Source organism: Narcine bancroftii, chromosome 6 (assembly GCF_036971445.1).
Source record: "Narcine bancroftii isolate sNarBan1 chromosome 6, sNarBan1.hap1, whole genome shotgun sequence".
NCBI classification, from domain to species: Eukaryota; Metazoa; Chordata; class Chondrichthyes; order Torpediniformes; family Narcinidae; genus Narcine; species Narcine bancroftii.
Genome location: NC_091474.1, coordinates 174883409 through 174907617, shown reverse-complemented (window position 1 = coordinate 174907617; position 24209 = coordinate 174883409). Strand labels below are relative to the sequence as shown.

Genomic DNA, 24209 nt, shown 5'->3' with positions numbered 1-24209 from the left:
CAGTTGCAACATGACCTCTGAACTCAATCCCTCTATTAATGAAGCCCAGCATTCCGTAGGCCTTTTTAACTATCCTATCAACCTGTGTGCCGACCTTGAGTTGGACCAATAAAGAAGTTTGATTTAAAAAAAATTGTCAATGTTCATGTATTTTGCCAATTTTTTTTCTATTTTGTACCTTCTTTCTGATCTTTCTTGTCATAGATTGTTTTACTGTTGTTTCAGCATAATCTTTTTTGGCTTTTAATTTAACATTTTTAAATGGTGGCATGGGCAAATGCAGTACTTGTATTATAAAATCTTGAATAAAAATTTTCCATATACAGGAACTGAGAAGTTTCATATGAGCACACATATTCTGAAAAGCATTTTAGGTAATTTTATAATTGTAGGAGGAACCCAAGAGTTACAGTATATATAGACTGCATATGAAATAAAAACTACAAAAGCTAATGAACTAATAAAAATAACAAAGTATTGTTTGAAAAGGAACACAGAACTGCTAATCACATGGTTTGATATTAAAAGTGAAGCTGGTTACCTTCTAGCAATAAATGGAGAAATAATGTATTAGGTTCAGTTTTAAATTAATTTAAATGTTAAAAATCTATTACTTATGGTCCAAAGCTCCAGTAAGAATTTTGTGTTTCTGAATAAATTGATACATCATCAAAATGTCATTCAGTATTTTTGCTGTTTTGTACATAGAGAAGAAGACTTAGATCTCCATGCCTCCTTTGCTGAGCTTTCTAGATATAGGCTGATTATTTTATTTATAAGTTGATAAAAGAACCAATGAGTTGCACAGGATTGGCATCCAGGAGCTATTTGGTACAAAATCGATATCAAATTCCTGAAGCTCAATTTAATTTGGTAGTGCAGGCAGCCCACAAATTTTAAGATTGTTTTTGGGGAACTCTCCACAATTTATATGTTAATTGCAAATGTCTACTTTCTAAAGCTACATCGTGTTCTGCTCTACATACACTTAACATAATTATTTAATTTTATTAAATGTTAACCATGGTACCAACCTTAATCAAAATAATAGAATATGTACTGCATCCAGTCATTAATACCATTAAACATTTTTTGATTACTGACTTGAAAAATGCTTTTCAATGGGCAAATCTGCACATATTCTGATTTCTATAAATCAAATATTCTACAACTCGAAGAGCCTTGGTATTAAAAAAATTGAACATGTTCTGTCTCTTATAAAACTAAATATCAACATGTTGAATATTATAAAATATTATAAGAATCTCAGAGTTGTATGTGATGTTATGTATGTAATATGACAGTAAATCTGAAATCTAAAATGGAGAGTCAAAAATTTGCAATTGGGAGTGAAATAGGCATATTACATTTAGATCTGGTTTAAATCTTTTTTAAAAAAAACAAATAAAGCAATTTTCCAAAGGAGTTAGCAAAATGGTTTGAAATTCATTTTGTGTATTCTTGGAAGCATTATTACAACTTTAATATTATGAACGATCAGAGTTTTTTGGTGTTGACTTTTTAAATTGAAAATATGTGTTGTAAATGGAACAATAGAATCATATTAAGGTTGTTTATTACTTTTGCAGAAATAATGGTGCTATCCTAAAATGTTGAAATCATATGATATAATTTAATCCCAAAGTTGTTAGAATTTCAAGTTTTAAATTAAATTAACATGGATGAGGCAAACAATATGTAGATGGATCACCATAAGGAAACTGTTTTTGAGGCTGAAGTTCTGTTGCAACAAACATTTGGGGAAAAGAGTTGTGTTTTGACCCAACACTAAAGTTGAACTGCGAATCCAGAACCCGCGGCTTGATGTGATTTTGTCCTGAAAGCCAAAGTTGAGCTTTCAGATTGACATAACTTCATGACAGCTGCCATCTAAATCCAATCAAAAACTCTGTCAGACATCTTGAAACATTGCTTTTATACAAACAAGATATTACAAAAAATATTAAGTTATCCTGTTTTGGTCATGTTGAATATTGCTATTACATGACCAGTGTTAGACCATTGAATTAAAAAGTAATGAAAAGTCATAGACAAACAATTCCTGATACCATTTTTCTCAAAAGTTGTTTTTATCTTTTAGCTGTACATAAAATAGGAATAAATTATCATGCTTTCAGACATATTATTTTGATCATTGTGAGACTATTTTGTTCATTCACAAATGCATGTCATTCCTTTAAGAATACTGTGATAATTTCTTCGTCTGACATTCTTTGGGTATTTGTAGCAATTTCTTAAATATCCCGATGATGTCATCTAACTTTGAGATTCAGACAAAATTCTGCCTTTTAAAATTGACTGACATCATGATGGTGTAATTCTTTGGCTTGGCTTCGCGGACGAAGATTTATGGAGGGGGTAAAAAGTCCACGTCAGCTGCAGGCTCGTTTGTGGCTGACCAGTCCGATGCGGGACAGGCAGACACGATTGCAGCGGTTGCAAGGGAAAATTGGTTGGTTGGGGTTGGGTGTTGGGTTTTTCCTCCTTTGCCTTTTGTCAGTGAGGTGGGCTCTGCGGTCTTCTTCAAAGGAGGCTGCTGCCCGCCAAACTGTGAGGCGCCAAGATGCACGGTTTGAGGCGTTATCAGCCCACTGGCGGTGGTCAATGTGGCAGGCACCAAGAGATTTCTTTAGGCAGTCCTTGTACCTTTTCTTTGGTGCACCTCTGTCACGGTGGCCAGTGGAGAGCTCGCCATATAATACGATCTTGGGAAGGCGATGGTCCTCCATTCTGGAGACGTGACCCATCCAGCGCAGCTGGATCTTCAGCAGCGTGGACTCGATGCTGTCGACCTCTGCCATCTCGAGTACCTCGACGTTAGGGGTGTGAGCGCTCCAATGGATGTTGAGGATGGAGCGGAGACAGCGCTGGTGGAAGCGTTCTAGGAGCCGTAGGTGGTGCCGGTAGAGGACCCATGATTCGGAGCCGAACAGGAGTGTGGGTATGACAACGGCTCTGTATACGCTTATCTTTGTGAGGTTTTTCAGTTGGTTGTTTTTCCAGACTCTTTTGTGTAGTCTTCCAAAGGCGCTATTTGCCTTGGCGAGTCTGTTGTCTATCTCATTGTCGATCCTTGCATCTGATGAAATGGTGCAGCCGAGATAGGTAAACTGGTTGACCGTTTTGAGTTTTGTGTGCCCGATGGAGATGTGGGGGGGCTGGTAGTCATGGTGGGGAGCTGGCTGATGGAGGACCTCAGTTTTCTTCAGGCTGACTTCCAGGCCAAACATTTTGGCAGTTTCCGCAAAGCAGGACGTCAAGCGCTGAAGAGCTGGCTCTGAATGGGCAACTAAAGCGGCATCATCTGCAAAGAGTAGTTCACGGACAAGTTTCTCTTGTGTCTTGGTGTGAGCTTGCAGGCGCCTCAGATTGAAGAGACTGCCATCCGTGCGGTACCGGATGTAAACAGCGTCTTCATTGTTGGGGTCTTTCATGGCTTGGTTCAGCATCATGCTGAAGAAGATTGAAAAGAGGGTTGGTGCGAGAACACAGCCTTGCTTCACGCCATTGTTAATGGAGAAGGGTTCAGAGAGCTCATTGCTGTATCTGACCCGACCTTGTTGGTTTTCGTGCAGTTGGATAATCATGTTGAGGAACTTTGGGGGACATCCGATGCGCTCTAGTATTTGCCAAAGCCCTTTCCTGCTCACGGTGTCGAAGGCTTTGGTGAGGTCAACAAAGGTGATGTAGAGTCCTTTGTTTTGTTCTCTGCACTTTTCTTGGAGCTGTCTGAGGGCAAAGACCATGTCAGTGGTTCCTCTGTTTGCGCGAAAGCCGCACTGTGATTCTGGGAGAATATTCTCAGCGACACTAGGTATTATTCTATTTAGTAGAATCCTAGCGAAGATTTTGCCTGCAATGGAGAGCAACGTGATTCCCCTGTAGTTTGAGCAGTCTGATTTCTCGCCTTTGTTTTTGTACAGGGTGATGATGGTGGCATCACGAAGATCCTGAGGCAGTTTACCTTGGTCCCAACAAAGCTTGAAAAACTCATGCAGTTTGGCATGCAGAGTTTTTCCGCCAGCCTTCCAGACTTCTGGGGGGATTCCATCCATACCTGCTGCTTTGCCACTTTTCAGTTGTTCGATTGCCTTATATGTCTCATCCAGGGTGGGAACCTCATCCAGCTCTAGCCTTAGGGGCTGTTGAGGGAGCTGGAGCAGGGCGGAATCTTGGACTGAGCGGTTGGTACTGAAAAGAGATTGGAAGTGTTCTGACCATCGGTTGAGGATGGAGATCTTGTCGCTGAGGAGGACTTTGCCGTCTGAGCTGCGCAGCGGGCTTTGGACTTGGGGTGAGGGGCCGTACACAGCCTTTAGAGCCTCGTAGAAACCCCTGAAGTCGCCAATGTCCGCGCTGAGCTGTGTTCGTTTGGCGAGTCTAGTCCACCACTCATTTTGGATCTCCCGGAGTAATTAAAAATGGTGTAATTAACAATCCAGTAAATGATGAATATACATATTTGGAAGAATATAAGCCATTAGATTTTTCTGCTGGTAACATTACATATACTTTGTCTCCTTCCTCCAAATGTAAGATAGCAGTTCCTGAGGCATGATCGACATATTGTGGTGAATATTCATCATATGTGTACATTACAGGTTCATTGTTTTTATATAGTCCAACCCAAATACTTGCTTCTTTGACACGTACACGATAAAAAAAAATTGGTAGATCCCAGTTATTTCACATGCAAAAACTCCATTTGATGGGTCATAGTTGTTATTTGAATTGGTCAGAATTTTGTCAAAGATGATTGGTTCCCCTGTTGAACAATATGGCTGAGAAAGAATGGCTGTGAATGCTGGAATAGGGCTCACTATGTCACCTGCATTGATGTAGCCTCCATATTTCCCTGTGGGGATTATCATTTCTCCCGGTGGACCTGCTGGGCCAGGAAGGCCTGGATGGAGTGCCTGGTGGCCCACTTGGACCTTTTGGTCCAGGTGCACCGTGTGGCCCCATGATGACTCTTCCATTAAATTTACCTGGGGGGCCCTGGTGGACCTTGTATTCCTGGTACCCAAGGATCCCCTTTTACTCCAGGGTGCCCTGGGGAACCTGCAAGCCAAGATGAGCCTTTTGAGCCAGGAGGTCCTGGATGCCCTTTCTTTCCATGTTCACCTGGATGTCCTTGTGGTCCTTGAGGACCTGCTCTTCCTGGATTTCCTGGCTTTCCACGTGGACTAGAAAGTCCATTTTCACCAGTTTTACCAGGTGGACCTGGTAATCCTTTATCGCCCTTTGAACCTGGATTTCCTACGGGGTCTGGTAGTCCTCGCTCACCAGTTGATTCTCGCTCACCTTTTGAGCCTGTCTGGCCTTTTGGTCCCAGTATTCCTGGATGACCTTTTTCTCCTGGTGGACCAACTGTACCTGGTGGACCTTTTTGGCCTTTTGGCCCTTGTCTCCCTAATGGTCCCAACATACCATGTGGCCCAGGTGCTCCAGGTTTTCATAACATAACATAACAATTACAGCACGGAAACAGGCCATTAGGCCCTTCTAGTCCGCACCGAACCAAACACCCCTTTCTAGTCCCACCTCCCTGCACAATGCCCATAACCCTCCATCTTCTTCTCATCCATATACCTGTCCAACCTTTTCTTAAATAATAAATAATACAATTGACTCCGCCGCCACTATTTCTCCCGGAAGATCATTCCACTTACTCCTTTCTCTCCAGGTTTTCCAGTTTCACCAGGAGGACCTGGGTGCCCCTTGAGTCCTGGAGGACCTGGTTTTCCTATCCCTGGTAGTCCAGGTGTACCTGATAAGCCTTGCAGACCAGGATGACCCTTCTTCCCAGTAAGTCCTGGAGACCCCCTTGGCCCAGGTTTTCCAATCCCTTGTTTTCCAGGTGGCCCTGGTGGACCATGTTGACCTGGTTTACTGGCTTTCCTGGTGATCCCTTTTCACCTTTGTAACCTGGTTCACCTTTAGGGCCAGGGGATCCTGGGTATCCTTTTCCTTCTGGTCCAGTTGGTCCTGGAGGACCTTTATCACCTGGTCGTCCTGGGCTTCCAACACCCTTATCATCTTTTTGTCCAGGTTGACCTGGATATCCTGAGTTTCCTTTTCCAGGAAATCCAAGTGTTCCTAGTTGACCTGGTTCACCTTTAACACCTTGTTTACCAATAACAGATAACCCAGGAGGTCCAGTCGGTCCTGGAGGCCCCCTTGATCCTTGCTTTCCTGGAGATCCCTTTTCACCTTTATGTCCAGGAGTACCTGGCACACCTGGCCTTCCTTTTTCTCCTGGACGGCCTGGTTTTCCAACAGCTGATAATCCTTGTGGTCCTGGTGGTCCAGGCTTACCAGGATTCCCTGGTAGCCCACACCCTGGCTTTCCTGGGTATCCTGGTGGTCCCGGGGGACCAGGTGGTCCAGGCTCTTTTCGTTCTTCTGTTAAAAATGAATGAAGGTGATTTAGATTATTACTGTGTTCAAGGTTGGATGCTATTCTCTACTTACCAATAAAGTACTTGTGATGCCAAACCATCTATCTGCAATGCAGATGTACAATTCAATTTAATAGATATGAATTAAAGATGATTGTAGATGTGTAATAGATGTTAAAGTATTCTTTTGAACTGAACAATCTATTAAAGTAAATTAACAAAAAAAAAATCTGGTAATGAACGTATGGGTTTACTAATAAATTCGGTGACAGATTTTGAATAAGTTTTGGGTTTAAAAGTAATAAAGCAAACTTTTCAATGTTGCAATACCAAATAATAATACTACCTTTGGTTGAATTCTAATAAATTAATCTTGGTACATTATGTTGATTTTTAAATATATTTTGTAGATGGTAGATAGTAGTAAGGAATTACTTTGTAAGGAATTATATAATATTTCTATGATTTGTTGTGGGCCATGAAGAGGTACACTGGGGAGAGAGGGTTTACCATCTGATCATCTCTGCGAAAACCATTCCTAGGTGTTACGAGCTCAAAGGACCCCGAAACCCAGCAGCAATAGACATTCACCAAGACAAATAGTTACTTAAACAAAAGTTGTTTTTAATTATCTTTAAACATGAAAACAGAAGCAAACTTTAACTTATCTCTATAATTAACTAGCCCAAATTAACCCCCTTCTAATTCTAAGTGCACATGTATGGAATGTATGTGTAAATTTAAGAAAGATTCTATGGTACACTGTTCAATCTCATTCCTCCTTCTTCCAACTTCTCTGGATGCAGGCAATTCTTATACTGTGCACAGAATTTAATATGCATAAAGTTCACCAGGCTTTGGTGCTCGAAAGGTAAATGTTTACTGCTCAGGAAGGTTCTTGTAGGGTTTGCAGAGAGAGATTTTTGTTCCAGGATTTCCACAACTGAGATACCACCATTAGTCACCTCAATGTCTTGCTGATGAAACTTGCCCGATCAGGGTTCTCCAGATGATAACCTCTTTCTTTCAGACTACCTCAGAGTTCCTTTCTGTTCCATTTATTCCAAGAGAAACATCAGACAGATAGCACTTTCAGACATCCACTGCTCTGGAACTTTCTGTTTCAACAAGCTTCCTGGCTTGTACTGTTCAGCTGCTTTCAGTGTCACACACACTAGCTGAGAGAGCTTGTTGAACTTGTCTTCTCTCTCTCTCTCTTTGTCTCTCTTTCTCTCTCTTTGTCTCTCTTTCTCTCTCTTTCTCTCTCTTTCTCTCTCTCTCTCTCCGCCAACTGCCAGAAAGCCCATGTGACTCTCTCACTTGCAAAAATTCCCACCTTCTTCAGCAAACTACATGAGTTATCCTTCTGCTCTCATCTGTTGTCTTAGATAAACAAAACCCAGGATTGACCTTTCTGTGAGCACACTGTAGGTACTTTTAAACAGCCAGTTTGTCTCCTCCAAGACAATGGTCTATTCATTTCATGACGTCATTTCAATTAGCACCTACTTGTGAAATGCGCTTAGCATCTTCCATAGTTTTTGCAATGTTCCTGAATATGAATTCTTCAGTATTTCAAATAAGATCTGTTTTAAAATGTGTGTATGTAAGTAACCTACTCAAAATCTTACCAAATTCTCCCAATATTTATTCATTACACCAGGACACTTCACTTTGTTAAAAATTCTGCCAATAATATGTTGAAGCGTGTGAATCTTTGCATGCACTTCCGCATTTTCATACTTTTGATGGCAGGCAACGTCAATCTGACTACTTTCTTGTGGTTTCTTCCACAAAAAACCTTTCATTCACATCTTGTTCCCTTGAGGGGGTGGTGATGGTGGTGGTGGGTGGGGTGGGGGTTGGGGGAATGTTTCACCATGGCCTTAGTCTTAACTTTTGTCTTTTCTACTTTTTCTACTTGCAATCTTTACATAAAGATTAATGTTAAAAACATTGTAATGTATTTTGAAAAACATTTGGAAATTTTGCTTCTTTGCTGAAACTTTACATGTTTTCTTTTTGTTTTTTTTTTCAAGTTTATATTGTATTTAATTGTACTTCCAAAAATTAGTTATAGTTTTATGTCCATATTCCCAATTTTGGGGTAAGACAAATAATTGAAAAAAAAAGTATTGGAGAAAAATTCGCCTCAAACAGTGAACTCTGAAATGGTTGAATATTGATTTGATTCCATCATTGATGTGACCAGACAAATCCTGCTTAAATTTCCAAGAAGAAGTGGATGCTCCGTCTCTGCCAGTGAGTAAGAGGAGAATGTATAATAGATACTTAATTTTTCTGATCTAAATATTATTTTAGGGAAAAAAAACTTTCTCTGTTCTGCATACACTTTTGAATCTATTACCTGAGGGAGAAGAGAAAGAAGAATCTGAATCATTGTTATCTTCATGGTCTTCTGAATCTTGAGCTTCATATTCATCACCTATTTTGGGAAAGGAATAAATAACTTTTTTCTGTGACAGCTTGTCAATCAAAATGCATATATTTTTCTCAGAAAACTATTTATTTTTGGATTGTTACCTTTTCAAATGAAAATTATGGGCTCAGTTGCCAAAGATAATCCTGATATGATTGTTAACTCAAAACATAGTGCTCTACAAAGACTGGTGAACAATGTTGGCTTCTTGGTCTTATCTATGGTAAGTTTGATCAAATGTGACAAGCACAAGGGCTTCACCATGGCCAAGTACAAGGTCTTGAAAATATAACTGAAAGTACCCTGAGAGTATAACTGAAATATACGTGTTCTCCTTGAGAAGAATTTAAAAGCACCTGACTTGAAGTGGGATGATTGGTCATATACTGGACAATTTCAAGACTTGTTCAAAATCATCCCTGAGTTTTGTATTGATTGATGAGATCTGGTAAGTTAACAACTGTGAAAATGACTTCAAGGAAATAACATGGTAGAGAGCCTGGCTCATGTGAACTCTCAGAGCACACTAACTCTCAGAGCTAGTTTGCTCTGAGTATCTTGTAAGAAGATTAAACATGCTGAGCATAATGTGATAACAAATTGCAGATTCACAGAGTGCACCTTGACATTTCCGTACCATAATCTTGTATGTTCAGCAATTAAACCAGAAATAGGGGAACTACTGGGATCTATTATCAAAAAAGAATGAAGAGTGAATCTCGAAGTTATGTGACTCAGCAGAATCAATATAGATTCATGAACCAAATCATTTTCAGTTAATTTGCTCAAGTTGTATTGAGGGTTTTGGTAGCAGAATAGATGTTGGGAAACTAGTGAATTAGATTTTCAGAAGGTCATTGATAAAGTGGGATACAAGGGATAACAAAATCAAAAACATGATATTGGAATGGTAAACAACGAATAATGATCCGGTCATTTTCAGATTGTGAAACTGATGATTGAGCTACTTTGAATTCATGGTGAGGCTTCGGCTGTTTTCATCCTATGTCAGTGATCTGGGTGAGAGACTCAAGGGTATTATTTCTATGTTTGATATGAAGTGAAGTTAAACTTCATGGAGGGTCATGTGGAGGATGCAAAGGTTCTTCATGGAAATATAGATAGGTTAAGTGAACTGATTGAGCTTTTCTGACAGCAACTTTATGTTCACTTTTAAATCAGTTCTCATGTTTATGGTTGATCTTTAAAAAAAATTGTGGTGCTGCCAAAGCTGCTGTAATGACAGCACTGTTGCTGGTGTGGGGTTTGGAAGAGCAGAGAGAGATACAGTGCTGCACCAAGCGGTTCAACCACCTGCTCCTAATGCTGATGGTTCCATACAGGCTTTAAATGATCTTTTAAAGGAGCTAATAGTGTTCATAAGTAAAATCCTGCTTTCGCTGGGTCTGCCCAAGTTGACGGCATCTGTGCTCAGCAGCGGTCTCCAGGGGTTACAGACTCTGGGGAGGAGTGGACTGGTGCAGAGCACCAGAAACTGGAAGAATGCCCCCCCCCCCCCCCCACGCACCCCATTGGGAAAGAAAATTAAAGGAGACAACTGTACAGGAAGGTGACCATGGCAGCAGACCAGCGAAGACTCACACAGGCTGCAGGCAACTTGCAGTCAGGGGATGCACACAGGCTGTGGCTGCTGGTGTCTGGCTCATGGGAATCAGGTATTGGAGCTAGGATTTCAATGGGTGTTGGGGGCAAGAATGGCTCCTGAAGGGCCTCAGGTATTGAAGACTGGATTAGATTTAGATTTCATATTTGTTGTCAGAGTCCATACATGAAATCACATACAACCCTGAGATTATTTTTCCTGCAGTCGAGGAAGAATCACTTATTCGTAGTGCGAACAAAAGTGTACGCCATGTATAAAAGCAAACAACTAAGGAAATTTAAACAAACTGACTGCAATTCAGAGAAATAAAATCAACAATATGCAAAAGCAAGAATCCTTAAATGAGTCCCTGACTGTTTATTATTGAGGAGTCTGATGGTGGAGAGATAGCAGCTGTTCATGAATCTGGTGGTACAAGTCTTCTGACACCTGTACTTCTTTTCTGATGGTAGTAGTGAGAACAGAACATGTGCTGGGTGGTGTAGATCCTTGATGATTGCTGCTGCTATTCAATGGCAGCATTTTCTGTAGATGTTCTCGATGGTGGCGAGAGTTTTGCATTTGATGTCCTGGGCTGTTCCCACTACCTTTTGCAGGGCTTTATCCTCGGGGGTATTGGTGTCCCTATACCAGCAGTGCCTTTACATTCAGGGGTATACCAGACTGTGATGCAGCCGGTCAGCACACTTTCCACCATACCTATAGAAATTTGCCAGGGTTTCTGGTGTCATATCAAAATTCCGCAAACCCCTGAGGAAGTAGAGGTGCTGATGTGCTTTCTTCACTATGGCATTAATGTGTTGGGTCCAGGAAAGATCATCTGAGATATTGACTCCCAAGAACATAAACTTGCTCACCCTCTCCCCCAATGATCACGAGATCATACACCTCTACTTTCCCTTCCTGAAGTCGACAATGGGCTCCTGTGGTGGCACTGATTGTGAGATTGTCGTTGGGCAACAATTCAGCCAAATTTTCATTCTCCCTCCTGTATGCTGACTCATCGCCCCTTTTTATACAACCCACTACAGTGACATCATCACCAAATTTGTTGGTAGTTTTTCCTGATTGTATAACACTATTCCTGTTGTTTAATAGTGTTGTACTATAAGATCACTTTTCTTGGAGCTGTCATGGTCTTTGCCCTCAGACAGCTCCAAGAAAAGTGCAGAGAACAAAACAAAAGACTCTACATCACCTTTGTTGACCTCACCAAAGCCTTCGACACTGTGAGTAGGAAAGGGCTTTGGCAAATACTAGAGTGCCTCGGATGCCCCCCCCCCCCAGTTCCTCAACTGCACGAAAAACAACAAGGTCGGGTCAGATACAGCAATGAGCTCTCTGAACCCTTCTCCATTAACAATGGCGTGAAGCAAGGCTGAGTTCTCGCACCAGCCCTCTTTTCAATCTTCTTCAGCATGATGCTGAAACAAGCCATGAAAGACCTCAACAATGAAGATGCTGTTTACATCCGGTACTGCACGGATGGCAGTCTCTTCAATCTGAGGCGCCTGCAGCTCACACCAAGACACAAGAGCAACATGTCCGTGAACTACTCTTTGCAGACGATGCCGCTTTAGTTGCCCATTCAGAGCCAGCTCTTCAGCGCTTGACGTCCTGTTTTGCGGAAACTGCCAAAATGTTTGGCCTGGAAGTCAGGCTGAAGAAAACTGAGGTCCTCCATCAGCCAGCTCCCCACCATGACTACCAGCCCCCCCACATCTCCATCGGGCACACAAAACTCAAAACGGTCAACCAGTTTACCTATCTCGGCTGCCCCATTTCATCGGATGCAAGGATCGACAAAGAGATAGACAACAGACTCGCCAAGGCAAATAGTATCTTTGGAAGACTACACATAAAAGTCTGGAAAAACAACCAACTGAAAAACTTCACAAAGATTTGTGTATATAGAGCCGTTGTCATACCCACACTCCTGTTCGGCTCCGAATCATGGGTCCTTTACCGGCATCACCTACGGCTCCTAGAACACTTCCACCAGCGTTGTCTCCGCTCCATCCTCAACATTCATTGGAGCGACTTCATCTCCAACATCGAAGTACTTGAGATGGCAGAGGCCGACAGCATCGAATCCACACTGCTGAAGATCAAACTGCGCTGGATAGGTCACGTCTCCAGAATGGAGGACCATTGCCTTCCCAATATCGTGTTATATGGCGAGCTCTCCACTGGCCACCAAGACAGAAGTGCACCAAAGAAGAGGTACAAGGACTGCCTAAAGAAATCTCTTGGTGCCTGCCACATTGACCACCGCCAGTGGGCTGATATCGCCTCCAACCGTGCATCTTGGCGCCTCACAGTTCGGCGGGCAGCAACCTCCTTTGGAGAAGACCGCAGAGCCCACCTCACTGTCAAAAGACAAAGGAGGAAAAACCCAACACCCAACCTCAACCAACCAATTTTGCCTTGCAACCGCTGCAACCGTGTCTGCCTGTCCTGCATCGGACTTGTCAGCCACAAACGAGCCTGCAGCAGACGTGGACTTTACCCCTCCATAAATCTTCGTCCGCGAAGCCAAGCCAAAAAAAAACTATAACATCAGCACTTTTTTACTCTAAATCTGTACAAGTTTATCACTAGTAGTCATTCAAGATTTAATTGATGGTCATGTAATAAAAAAGTGTCCCATTATGCTGTAAGGCACATCCATTTGCCATTGGCAGAAATTGTCTGAAGTGTTTCTTACAGTCAGAGAAAGTGAAGCAGAAGAGATTCCCCCAGAGTCACCAAATGTCCGTAGTTTCGCCTCAGCTCTCCCACGTCAACACAGAGTCCAGTCCAAAGTTCTGCTCGGAGTTTAGAAATCTTGTGTGAATTTTATACCTTCTGTGTCAGGACGTAATTTTTTTTTCACAAGAGGAAAATAAGGACTGAATTGCTTCATTTAATTTTACATAACATCATGCATATTTACATAAATTAATCTACATTGAAATTGACATCTGTCATATTAATTTTTACTTTGTTACCTTGTTTTATTTTCAGTGTTCCAATAAAATAAAATGATAAAAGTTCTGACCGATACTGCTCATGTGCAACACTCCTCATTAAAAGTGTTATGTTAAAATATTACTGCAATGCAAACATTGAACAGCAATGCAGTGACTTATAAAACTATGGTGACACTACCTGCGCTGGGTGGCTACTCCAAATGAAAACATTTGCAGAAATAATGTTCATAAACAATTTGACACAAAATCAATTTGAGAATGGATAATTTCAAAACTTGCATCATTTTAGATAGATTTTGTAATTTAATTGTGGGTTTTTAGCATTACTGATTGGAATGAACTCATTATTCAGCCCTACCTGTCAGGAAGGGGGCAGTTGGATGCTATTCTCACACCTGCTGTTCTTTTGTAGAGAGTCCCATAATCGTTCTGAGCAGAAAGTTCACCACAGTAAAAAGTTATCAGTGATGAAATGTATTTTGAAGCTTGAATAAGTACTTGGTTTTCCTATGCACCTGGAAAGTTCATATTTGCAAGAGTTGATATTGAAAAATTTCCAAACTATTACCAATCTTCTTTTGTGAACATTTAGACTATCTATGACCAGTGTTTGTTTGGTCCAGATGCTTCTCGTACCTGCTTACAAGCAGAAAGTGAGATGTTAGGACTTGATGATAAAAGTCATACATCACTGGACTGAGGAAGCAGATATCATCCTATGTAACTGCTTTAAGTCAGTAGACTGGACTGTATTCAAGGACCCAGTAACCAACCTCAGTGAATGCACCACCACTGTCACTGACTTCATCTGCAAATGTGTGGAGGACTATGTGCAAAAGATTGTGTGTTCCTGAACCAGAATCTATGGCTGACCTATGAGGTCCATTCAGCACTGCCATTTTTGAGTATGATGATGTTCAGGGAGCATTTTCATCCTGTTTCATTGCTCACAGCCATTCATGACTGGATATAATAGGACATTGGCTATGATATTAGTTGCGGCATCTTTCTGTAGCTCTTGCGTACATTGCTTCCATTGGGGTAGAGTTGCTATTGCATTGTGCTGTTATACTTGACTGAGAATCTTATTGTACTATTTAAGCAATAAAAATGCTAAGTGTCTGGAAACCTGAAGGCCAAACAATGAAGGGCAGCAGATTTTCTTGCCTAATGTGCTTCAGTGAACCAGGCAAACCAATAGTTTCCTAGTACTATTGCTGTCCTTATCAAAACAGATTTATTTCATTAAGAAATGTATTTTCCCAGCTGTCATAGTTGGGCTACAATTTATCTCACAGAACTATTAGTGTGGACGTCTTGATTACTAATTTTGATAATGCCACTCAACTATTGCTTCTAACAAATACTATAAGGAATTTAGAAATTGCTGATTGGAATGACATTAAAGAATTGGAATGGTAACCATGAACCTTTTATCAATATATTTTAAGAATTTACAGGGAATAGAATTGTGGGTAAGTACACAAGTGCATGAAACAGAGTAAAAGTGATAAATAAGCCACTAATCTGTTAAGTTAGTAAATTGCACTGAAGTGGTCAATGCAGTTTATTGAGTGAGCAAATGAAGTGAGTTAAGACTCATTGCTAGATACTGACATCTACTGGAAATTGGTATGTTTGCAGGCAGGGTGCACAGCAGTCAAAATAATGTGAGATCCTCTCTTGATTCATTGTGGAATAGTTAGTTTGCAATCATTATTCGGATCTGGACATGATGAGCATCTTTTGCTCATTTTCTGACATAGGACAATTTCCTCATGCCAGAAATCAATGAACTTCCTCCAGGGTGGGTACAACTTATTTAGGTAAAGACCTAAAATGCACATAGAACCCTAAATAAGGTTTCCTTTTTTAATAGCAACCATCTCATGGACACTTTTAGCATTTTGTAAACCAATATCGCTCTCTATAATATTTCAATAGTTCCAGTAATTTTAAAAGTTATTTTCTTCTTCCCATCAAATTACATATACTCATATGTTCTCATGTTCCTTTCTGTTCACATCTTCTCAACTTCCTTAACTTTGTAGATTCTTTGTATCTTTGCTGCTTGCTTTGATACTTTGTATGGTGAAGCAAGCTTGACGGTCTGTTAAGTAGTTGACGGTCTGTTACAGATCCACGCATGGTCTAACAGTCTGCCATCTATTTATTCTTGCTCCGCTTCTTGTTCTTTATTTAGACTTTTCTTCATGTATGATATGTCTATAAATTATTGTTTATTCTATCTTTCCTAAATTGTGCATTTTATCTTCCAATATGTGAGGGCTGTTCTACAAACTAGAGATTTTTTTATCACCAATTTATAATTGGGAATGAAGTTGTGATTTTCTGAGATCTGTTGTACATTCGCTGCTTTTACTGCAATCTTATTTACAACTTCTGATTTTGTAAATGCTGCCCCCATCCCAGAAAATTCAGACTCAATGCTGAAGTTTCAATTTAATACTCATGGAGCTGTTGTATTTCAAATAAATGTGAATCTAAAGGCCTATTTGGCCTCTCTCAAATAAGCATGGGATGTTTTATGGACAAGGTTTATCTTATGTCCAAATATATTTTCTGGTCACTTATCTTAAAATAGTGTATCTACTTATGTACAGGCTGTTTTTTAAAAATTTACATTTCAAAATTCAGCAAGGCAATGAACCCATTACAGCATGCCACCAATTAACCTTCTCACCTGTACATCTCTAGTATGTGGGAGGAAACTGAAGTACCTGGAGGAAACCAATGGGGAGAATGTACAAGCACCTTAAAGACCATTGCAGGTTTGAACATTGTAATGACATTGCACTAACCACAACACTAATTGTGAAGCTTATCTACATAACAAAAGAATTGTGACAGTTTGACTTCTGTACTTTGATGATGAAACCAAGTGTTGTGATTTTTATCTTGCCCAATGATACAGAGAGCTGGAAAAGTAAGGGGATGCAAATAGTAAAGTTATACAGATAGTGACTGAGCAAAACTATGGTAGATGAGGGAAAGTTGGTAAAAGTTGAAAAGAATATTATTTGTTCTATGAAGTATCAGAATAAGCCAAAGATGTTGGAGATGAGATGAATCAAATATAGTTTCATTCAGATGTACAAGTTTCTGAACAGATTTAAAAGGGCAGTGGTGCAAGGGAGCTTTGTGTCACAATTTCTTCTATGAGGTTATTACTCCCTGTAATTTTTCACCCCAAAGGGCTTGTGATATGAATCATTCAGTAAATTTGAATTAAAATAGATTGTTGTTAATCTACCCAGACAGTGGAGTTGAGTCCAAAGCAATTGTTGTCTTAACAAATGGCAAAGGACTTTGTGATGTGGTTGTACACACTTTTCAAATGTTATTAATCATAGTAGCTACTTTTTAGGAAGTACCTTTACTTTTTAAAAGTATGTACCTTATATGGTTTGAAGGAATCTGGATTGTTCTAAAATAATAATGCCATAGGTTTGCAGTTTTTCATTGGATAATGCATAAAGGGGATTGAAAATGCCACCGTCACCATCAGGTAGTACACTACAGGCAGTCCCTGGGTTAAAAACGTCTGATTCGCAAACCACTTGTATTTATGAACCGACAAGCCAGCTGGAAGTAGAATACCGTCAACTTCCGGTTTGAGCGTGGTTGAGTTAGCTTCGCAAGAAAGTATGCTGTACAATACTCTTTTTGACCTGCAGTATTAAATTTGCTCTGTTAAAGTTTTATTGCTGCAGCAGGAGTTGTTGTCGATGCATTGGTAGTAATTTACCAAAATTCTCTGGATTCTGGGCAGGTCCCGGCAGACTGGGAGACAGCAAATGTCACACCACTTTTTGAAAAGGGATGTAGGCAGAAGATAGGTGACTATTGGCCAGTAATCTTAACATCTGTAGTTGGGAAAATGCTTGAAGCTGTCATTAAGGATGAAATAGTGAGGACATTTAGAATGAAGGGGTTCCATCAGACAGATGCAGCATGGATTCAGAAAGGGCAGGTCTCGTTTGACAAACTTGCTGGAGTTCTTTGAGGATATAATGAGTGTGGTAGATAGAGGGGAACAGGTTGATATTGTATATTTGGATTTCCAGAAGGCGTTTGATAAGGAGTCGCACAAGAGACCTATCAATAAGATACAGATGAATGGAGTCAGGGGAAGTATATTGGCATAGATTGAGGATTGGTTAACTGACAGAAGGCAGAGTAGGGATAAATCAATGTTTTTCTGGTTGGTCGACAGTGGTAAGTGGGGGGCCGCAGGGGTCGGTGCTGGGCCTGCAGGTGTTCACCATTTACACTGATGATTTGGAAGAGGGGACAGAGTGTAGTGCAGCCAAGTTTGTGGACGATACTAAATTGAGTGGAAAACCAAATTGTACAGAGGATGTGGAGAGGCTGCAGGAGGATACAGTTAAGTTAGGTGAGTGGGCAAAAGATTTGGCACATGGAGTACAATGTTAGTAAATGCGAGGTCATCCATTTTAGTAGGAAATATAGAAAAGCATATTGTTATTTAAATGGTGAAAAACTGCAACATTGCTGTCGTGCAGAAGGACATGGGATTTCTTGTGCATGAATCACAAAAAGTTGGGTTGTAGGTACAACCGGTTTTAAGAAGGCAAATGGAATATTGGCATTCATCGCTAGAGGAATTCAGGAGCAGGGAGGCCATGCTGCCATCTGTACAAAGTACTGGTGAGGCTGCACCTTGAGTACTATGTGCAGTTCTAGCCTCCATACTTGAGGAAGGATATACTGGCCTTGGAGGCAGTCCAGAGGAAGTTCACCAGGCTGATCCCGGAGATGACGGGGTTGGCCTACGAAGAGAGACTAAATCGTCTGGGATTATACTCACTTGAATTCAGAAGAATTAGAGTAAATCTTATAGAAACATATAAAATTATGGAAGGAATAGATAAGATAGAGGCAGGAAAATTGTTTTCACTGAGACCAGAACTAGGGGACACGGCCTCAAGATTCAGGGGAGTAGATTTAAGATGGAGATGAGGAAAAACTTTTTTTTCCAGAGAGTAGTGAATCTGTGGACTTCTCTACCCAGGCAAACATTTGAGGCTACTTCATAAAACATATTTAGGGTTCAGTCAGATATATTTTTACATAAAAAAAGGAATTAAGGAATATGGGGAAAAAGCAGGTAGGTGGAGTTATTGAATGGCGGAGCAAGCTGGATGGCATACTCCTGCTCCTATTTCTTATGTTGTTATGTTCTAAACCATCTCATAATACTTTGCAAGACCCTAGTTTAAAATATTTGAAATATAGGCTCTGAGCTGTGTGGAAAGTTATTGCTGTTCCCACTGTGATCGGACTCCCTACACTATCCTGCAGCACGCTGCCTTACACTGATGGTAATCTGATTTTTATTTAGTCTCTGCTCTGATACAAAAGATTAGCAAGTTTCTAAACCACTGAACAATGCCAGTTTGTATGGGTGCTGCTGTGGAATAGAGAGAGTTAAAAGGTTTAAAAAAAAGTAAAGATTCCATTATTGTCACGTAATACTACATTTAGAATGTAACATGCATGAAATTCTTTAACTTTTGTCAACCGTAAGGCAGACAGAAAGTTAGCACTTTGTCCAGTGACCCTCACAGAAACCTACAGCACTGAAGTGGCTGCGTTGAAAGTTAATGCTGTCCCTGCTATGACCGGGCTTCCCTGCACTTTCCTGCAGCACGCTGACTTACACCAATGGGTATCTTTTTTTCATCTCTGCTCTGATGCGGCAGACCAGTGGGTTTCCAAACCACTGAACAATGAATTAGATTTAGGGATAAAATACATTAGACAAATAGTTTTTTAAATAAACGATGTTCACTTATTGCCAATAAAGATCAATTTTATGTATCCCTTTTATAGCTCTGGAATGTATTACGTTAAAGTGCATTGTAATAATGCTTTGAACAGTATGGTTTTCCATAACACTGAAGTTGCTTGGAATGTATTAACCGTGCTGTACGCTTATTTTTGTCTGGTTTACAAATGACTCGTAAACCAACATTCTGCTGACCCTTTACTGCCTCCTTGAGTTAAAGGCAGCTAGAAATAAACAGATGCTTCTTTGCAGCTGATTCCACCTCCAAGTTTCACGTGGTAAAATGCAATCCTGACTCCAGCACCAGATCCATCCTCTCCAACTGTAGCCATCTCTCCATCATCTTCTTCTATATCATCAAATTATGTACTGTATTCTTGTGTTTAAGATGTAGTGTATTTGGAAGTGTTTTACATGCATAGATAGGTAAAATATATGGTATATGCAGGTGCGTAACCTTTTATCCGGGATTCCAAACACTGGCAACCTCCAAAACCTTGCACTTTTCTTGGTAGATGACATTACACATAAGTAACTTTTAATTTCCTGTAATAAATTCTACATTTTCAGAGGGAGATCTACCAGTCTTCGTCACCCCTGCCCTCTTGGGTGCCCTCTCTTATCTTCGGTGGAAAGGTGACTCTTGATTTTCTCCCCCCCGCCAGCACCCGGTGAGAGGAAAGCAGGCAGCGGTTGGCACCAGAGCAGTTCCAGATGCATGGGGGATTATGGGTAACTAAGATGGCCATTGCTCCTGCATTGAACCATTGTGGTGATCTGGTTGATGCTCCGTAAACTTAAGGCTCAGCAGCACTGCACCCCTCCCACTGTATTGGAAGTTAGATGTGGAGGAGGGGGGTGGAGAAGACAATGGACGGCACTGCACTGCTGGGGTGTCAGGATGTAACTGAGGGCTGACCTGACAAGCTGGAGCATCTGAAAGCAGCTGGTGCTTGTTCCACTGCCCCGATGGCAGCTCTGCACCTTGTGTCCAGCCTTTCGCCCGCTTGGCTACCAGCACCAAGCAGCTGATGCTGGCTGCCTTTTTGGCCGAACCCTCCGACCTCCACCTGCCTTATGCGCTGGTCGAGAGCTTCCTGTATGGCGCACGTCAAGCCACTACTCAGCCCTGTCAGTAGCAGCACCCCCCCCCCACCCCCCCCACATACACACAATTCACTATGTCTCAGCCCAGCCTTGGCCGCAAAAATAGTCTGGCACCAGCCCTGGATAGGGGAGGGGCCTGACAGATAGGCGGCCAGGGGTGCAACGGATGGATGGCAGGGGTTAGGAGCGAAGCATTTTCTAAAGGGATCAAAATGATTCTGAAATCCAAAAGATTCCGAACAATGGCAGGCGCCTGGTTCCAACGATCCCGGATAAAAGGTAAGGCACCTGTACTAAGATAAACATTTGACTCACTGACACTAAGTACAGACCTTATGTACTTGTTCCGACTTAAATACAAATTCAAGTTAAAGACCGACTTAGGTAACGGAACTTGTTTTTAACCCGGGGACTTCCTGTTTTCAATACTTCAGTTGCAAGAGTAAAGAACATTGACTGGTTATACTTACCCTTGGAATGAGAAGAAAATGGAGGTAAATATGGGACGCTATATTTGGCCGACAGATATTGGTCTGGGAAGGGAAGTTGGGGGTCACAACATTAATTTCAGAAAATGGTAGGGTAAAACCATCTTCAGAAGTGATTTACGTACGCAGTTTGCATTGAATAACTGAGCGGAGGTGAACTCATCTTGGTGATTGAAACATTTATGTTAAGTACTGGATGTGCTATATCAATTTACTTCCTCTTTGTGGGCATTCCACTTTCAATAGTAGCTTAGAATCAGTTACTAATTTTGCTGTGAAATTAATAACCAGAGAGATTAAAACTGGCAAAAGATATCAGAAGATGAATCATGCTTAAGAATTCAAGTCCAAAGACTGAAATAGAACACATTACAGGAGCCAGCACTTGATTCAAACCTGAATAACCTGTTTCAAAAAGTTGAGAGAAGGAAAAGTCCAGTTGTAAATCACCAGCCCACGCATTAATCCTAGTGTATTTTAGGATACTGGAAGCAAGTTGTATTTTGATATGGTTACATATTCATGATGAATACAAAATATGACATGTTGCTTAAAATAATTGGAATGGTCCATTGCCACACAGTGCATAATAAAAATCAGATTTTCTGGTGTTCAAGTTGTTCACAGTTGCTGTCATTGAACTTTGTTAATTGATATATTAGTGAAAATGTCACTCTAAGAATAGGTTAGATACAATTTTTGTAATTAATTAAAAAGAATGAAAAATACAATGTGGACATTTTCTTATTGTAATAGTTTTTATCTTCTTCCAGAAAGCCTTCCAAAATCATGATTAATAAATCTTGTCTCCTCTGAACTATTTTGGGTACAGAAGGTCAGTGCAATCAGCTAAGAAGTTAAAAGATGAAATCAGGAAATATAATTTTAGTCAGTCACCTTAAAAACTGCTGACTGTAAAATGATGCATTTTTGAACAATTACATCGAGACAAAAAAAAAACGATTCAGAGAATTAGGTAAGAATCTAATCCTGGATCTGAAGTGCACTACCTGTATTATACCTGTCCAGACAGAACCAGAATGATGTTGGTTTCTGGTGAACAGGATTCTTGAATGCAAATGAGGAAAGGACATTCCCAATTTGTGAACTCTACATAAGTTCAAATTTTGAGATTAGTAAAATGTTTGGAGAGATGAAGGTTATATTCCGAGCAAATTCGGTCATAAACAAGACTGTTAAAACAAAGCCTGACTGATATTTCATCCATTCCACTGGGTTTCTTGTCAAATATTTGTGCAGAATGAGGTAGGTTCTTCTGATTCTTGTATCTAAAATCAGTAACTAGAGCTTTTGCTTTTGGGATCAATATAACATAATCATTATAAATCATATCTGTGGTACGTCTAAAAATAAAAAAATTACCTACTTTCAGAATGGTCATCAATCCTGAATGTGTACTTCCCCTTCAATTCATGATCCATTTTGTGAAAAAAAACCTATATTCCATGATAGAAAATATTATTTCTGTTATAAATATTAAGAGGAATAAGTATTTTAATTAATTTTCTACGATAAGTTTAGTTTATTGCCTTCCTTCACTAAACCATTTTTATAGCTCACAATATGATAATCGAATGAAGCTTACTTCATTGCCTGTGGATGAAAAACAAAAAAATATTTCAATTACTTACCCCCTCCCCACTCCGGGTACAATGTTGGTTGAGGAAAGTTTTGTAAGGTGTAGTTCTCAGAAACTTGTGTCAGTTTTTTTGAAAATAGTCTGAGGACCATTATAAACTAATATCTCAAATCCATTTAATGAGAAGAATTAGTGCAGATATAGAAGTTATTCGCAGGCCTAGAAGAGATGTCACACAGATTACTAAGAATTTTTGTACAGCTTCATGTAAAGCGAGAAATGCATCTCACTAGAGGTGACTTTAGAGATTTTACCAAGAACAAAATGAATAAAACATGTATGTTCACCTGAAATTTACTTCTTGGCCATCCAATGGTCACTGAAGTAACTAGCTCAAGCCCAAAATACTGTTCAATACTGTCTATCCAAACCAAAGTTTTATACAGTTGGAATATAACAATATTTATGCTCAACATTGTATCTGATGTAGCCAAGCTTGCCATAAGCTTCCTTTACTATCCTGTCTACTTGCTTTGCCACTTTCTGGGAGCTGTAGACTTGCACCCCATGATTACTCTGTATATTAAAGCTCTTCAGGGTTCTGCCATTCGCTGTATACTTCTCTCTTACATTTGACCTCGCAAAGTGACCTCAATTGATATTATACTTCTCTGAATTAAACTTCATCTCCCATTTCTTCACTGATCTATATCCTGCTTTTTCTTTTGGCCTTTTTTCACAATTCACTCTCCATCAATTTTTGTATGTAACAATATATTATCACAAACGATCCAATAGTTACTTTGTTTTTATTAGTTCAGCATGATAGAAGTAAGTACACACCAAGGGAGTTCAGAGCTAAATTGCATATATTTTGAATTCAAGTCTTTAATTAACACAGGGCTCCACACAACTCTTGCCATTATTAAGATCTTGTTGAAAGATGGACACAAATGGCAATTCAACATCCTAAGGTTTTGAATTTTCAGGCAACATGGGGATGAGTGAAAAGGGAGAGGTATTGCACTATTGGTCAAAGGTTGCATTACTTCAGTATTAAGGTAGGATATCCCCAATCAGCAATTCTCAACAAGGACCACAACACATTTAAGGAGGGGGACATGGACTGAAACCATAAAGTGTTATTTTTAAAAAAATGTTGGCAATAGGAGAGGTGTACAGAAGAAACCAACTAAACTTGACTGCTTCACAGGGAATGGTGCCCCATAAACTTTGAGGAGAGAAGGTTAAGAATGGGTGTCTGAGAAGACACCTCAAATGAGGCCATGTGGATAATTATAAACATTTTGCTGGGGGTGTATTACAGACTTCCCAATAGCTAACAGAGATAGAGAAAAGGTTATGATAATGATAATGTGTTTGATATGTGATAAAATTCTTGCTTTCTGCACCCAAACAGGTACTTTTGTTTAAAAAAAAATCCTTTCTGGAGTTGTCTTTTTTTTTCCCAATTTCCAAAATATTAGCTAGATTTGTCTTTAGTGTTTAATTATCAGACATGGTTGAATTTTTGAGGTGGTCCAGGAGAATTTCTTAATGCAGTATGTGGATTATCTTGTAGAACATAGCTGCTCAAGTGGAGGAATCATAAGTGCGTATCATTTTGGAGATAGCAGTCATGGCTGAATATTTTCAAGTTGGGTATGGAAAAGGAAACCGTCCAGTAATAAAGGTCATAAACTGAGCATAGGATAAAGATGGA

The 24209-nt window shown here is 40.1% G+C and overlaps 2 protein-coding genes across 3 annotated transcripts in view; one reads left to right on the top strand and one right to left on the bottom strand.

The window, feature by feature from the left end:
- Positions 1 to 24209, top strand: part of nt5dc1 (5'-nucleotidase domain containing 1) — a 725609-nt gene that overhangs the window by 172110 nt on the left and 529290 nt on the right. The window lies entirely within an intron of this gene.
- Positions 4414 to 24209, bottom strand: part of LOC138736873 (collagen alpha-2(IV) chain-like) — a 146247-nt gene continuing 126451 nt past the window's right edge. The window contains 7 exon segments of the mRNA XM_069886999.1: positions 4414 to 4686; positions 4689 to 4931; positions 4933 to 4975; positions 5013 to 5181; positions 5723 to 5914; positions 5917 to 6426; positions 8791 to 8868. Coding sequence (XP_069743100.1) covers positions 4414 to 4686; positions 4689 to 4931; positions 4933 to 4975; positions 5013 to 5181; positions 5723 to 5914; positions 5917 to 6426; positions 8791 to 8868 — 1508 coding nt within the window.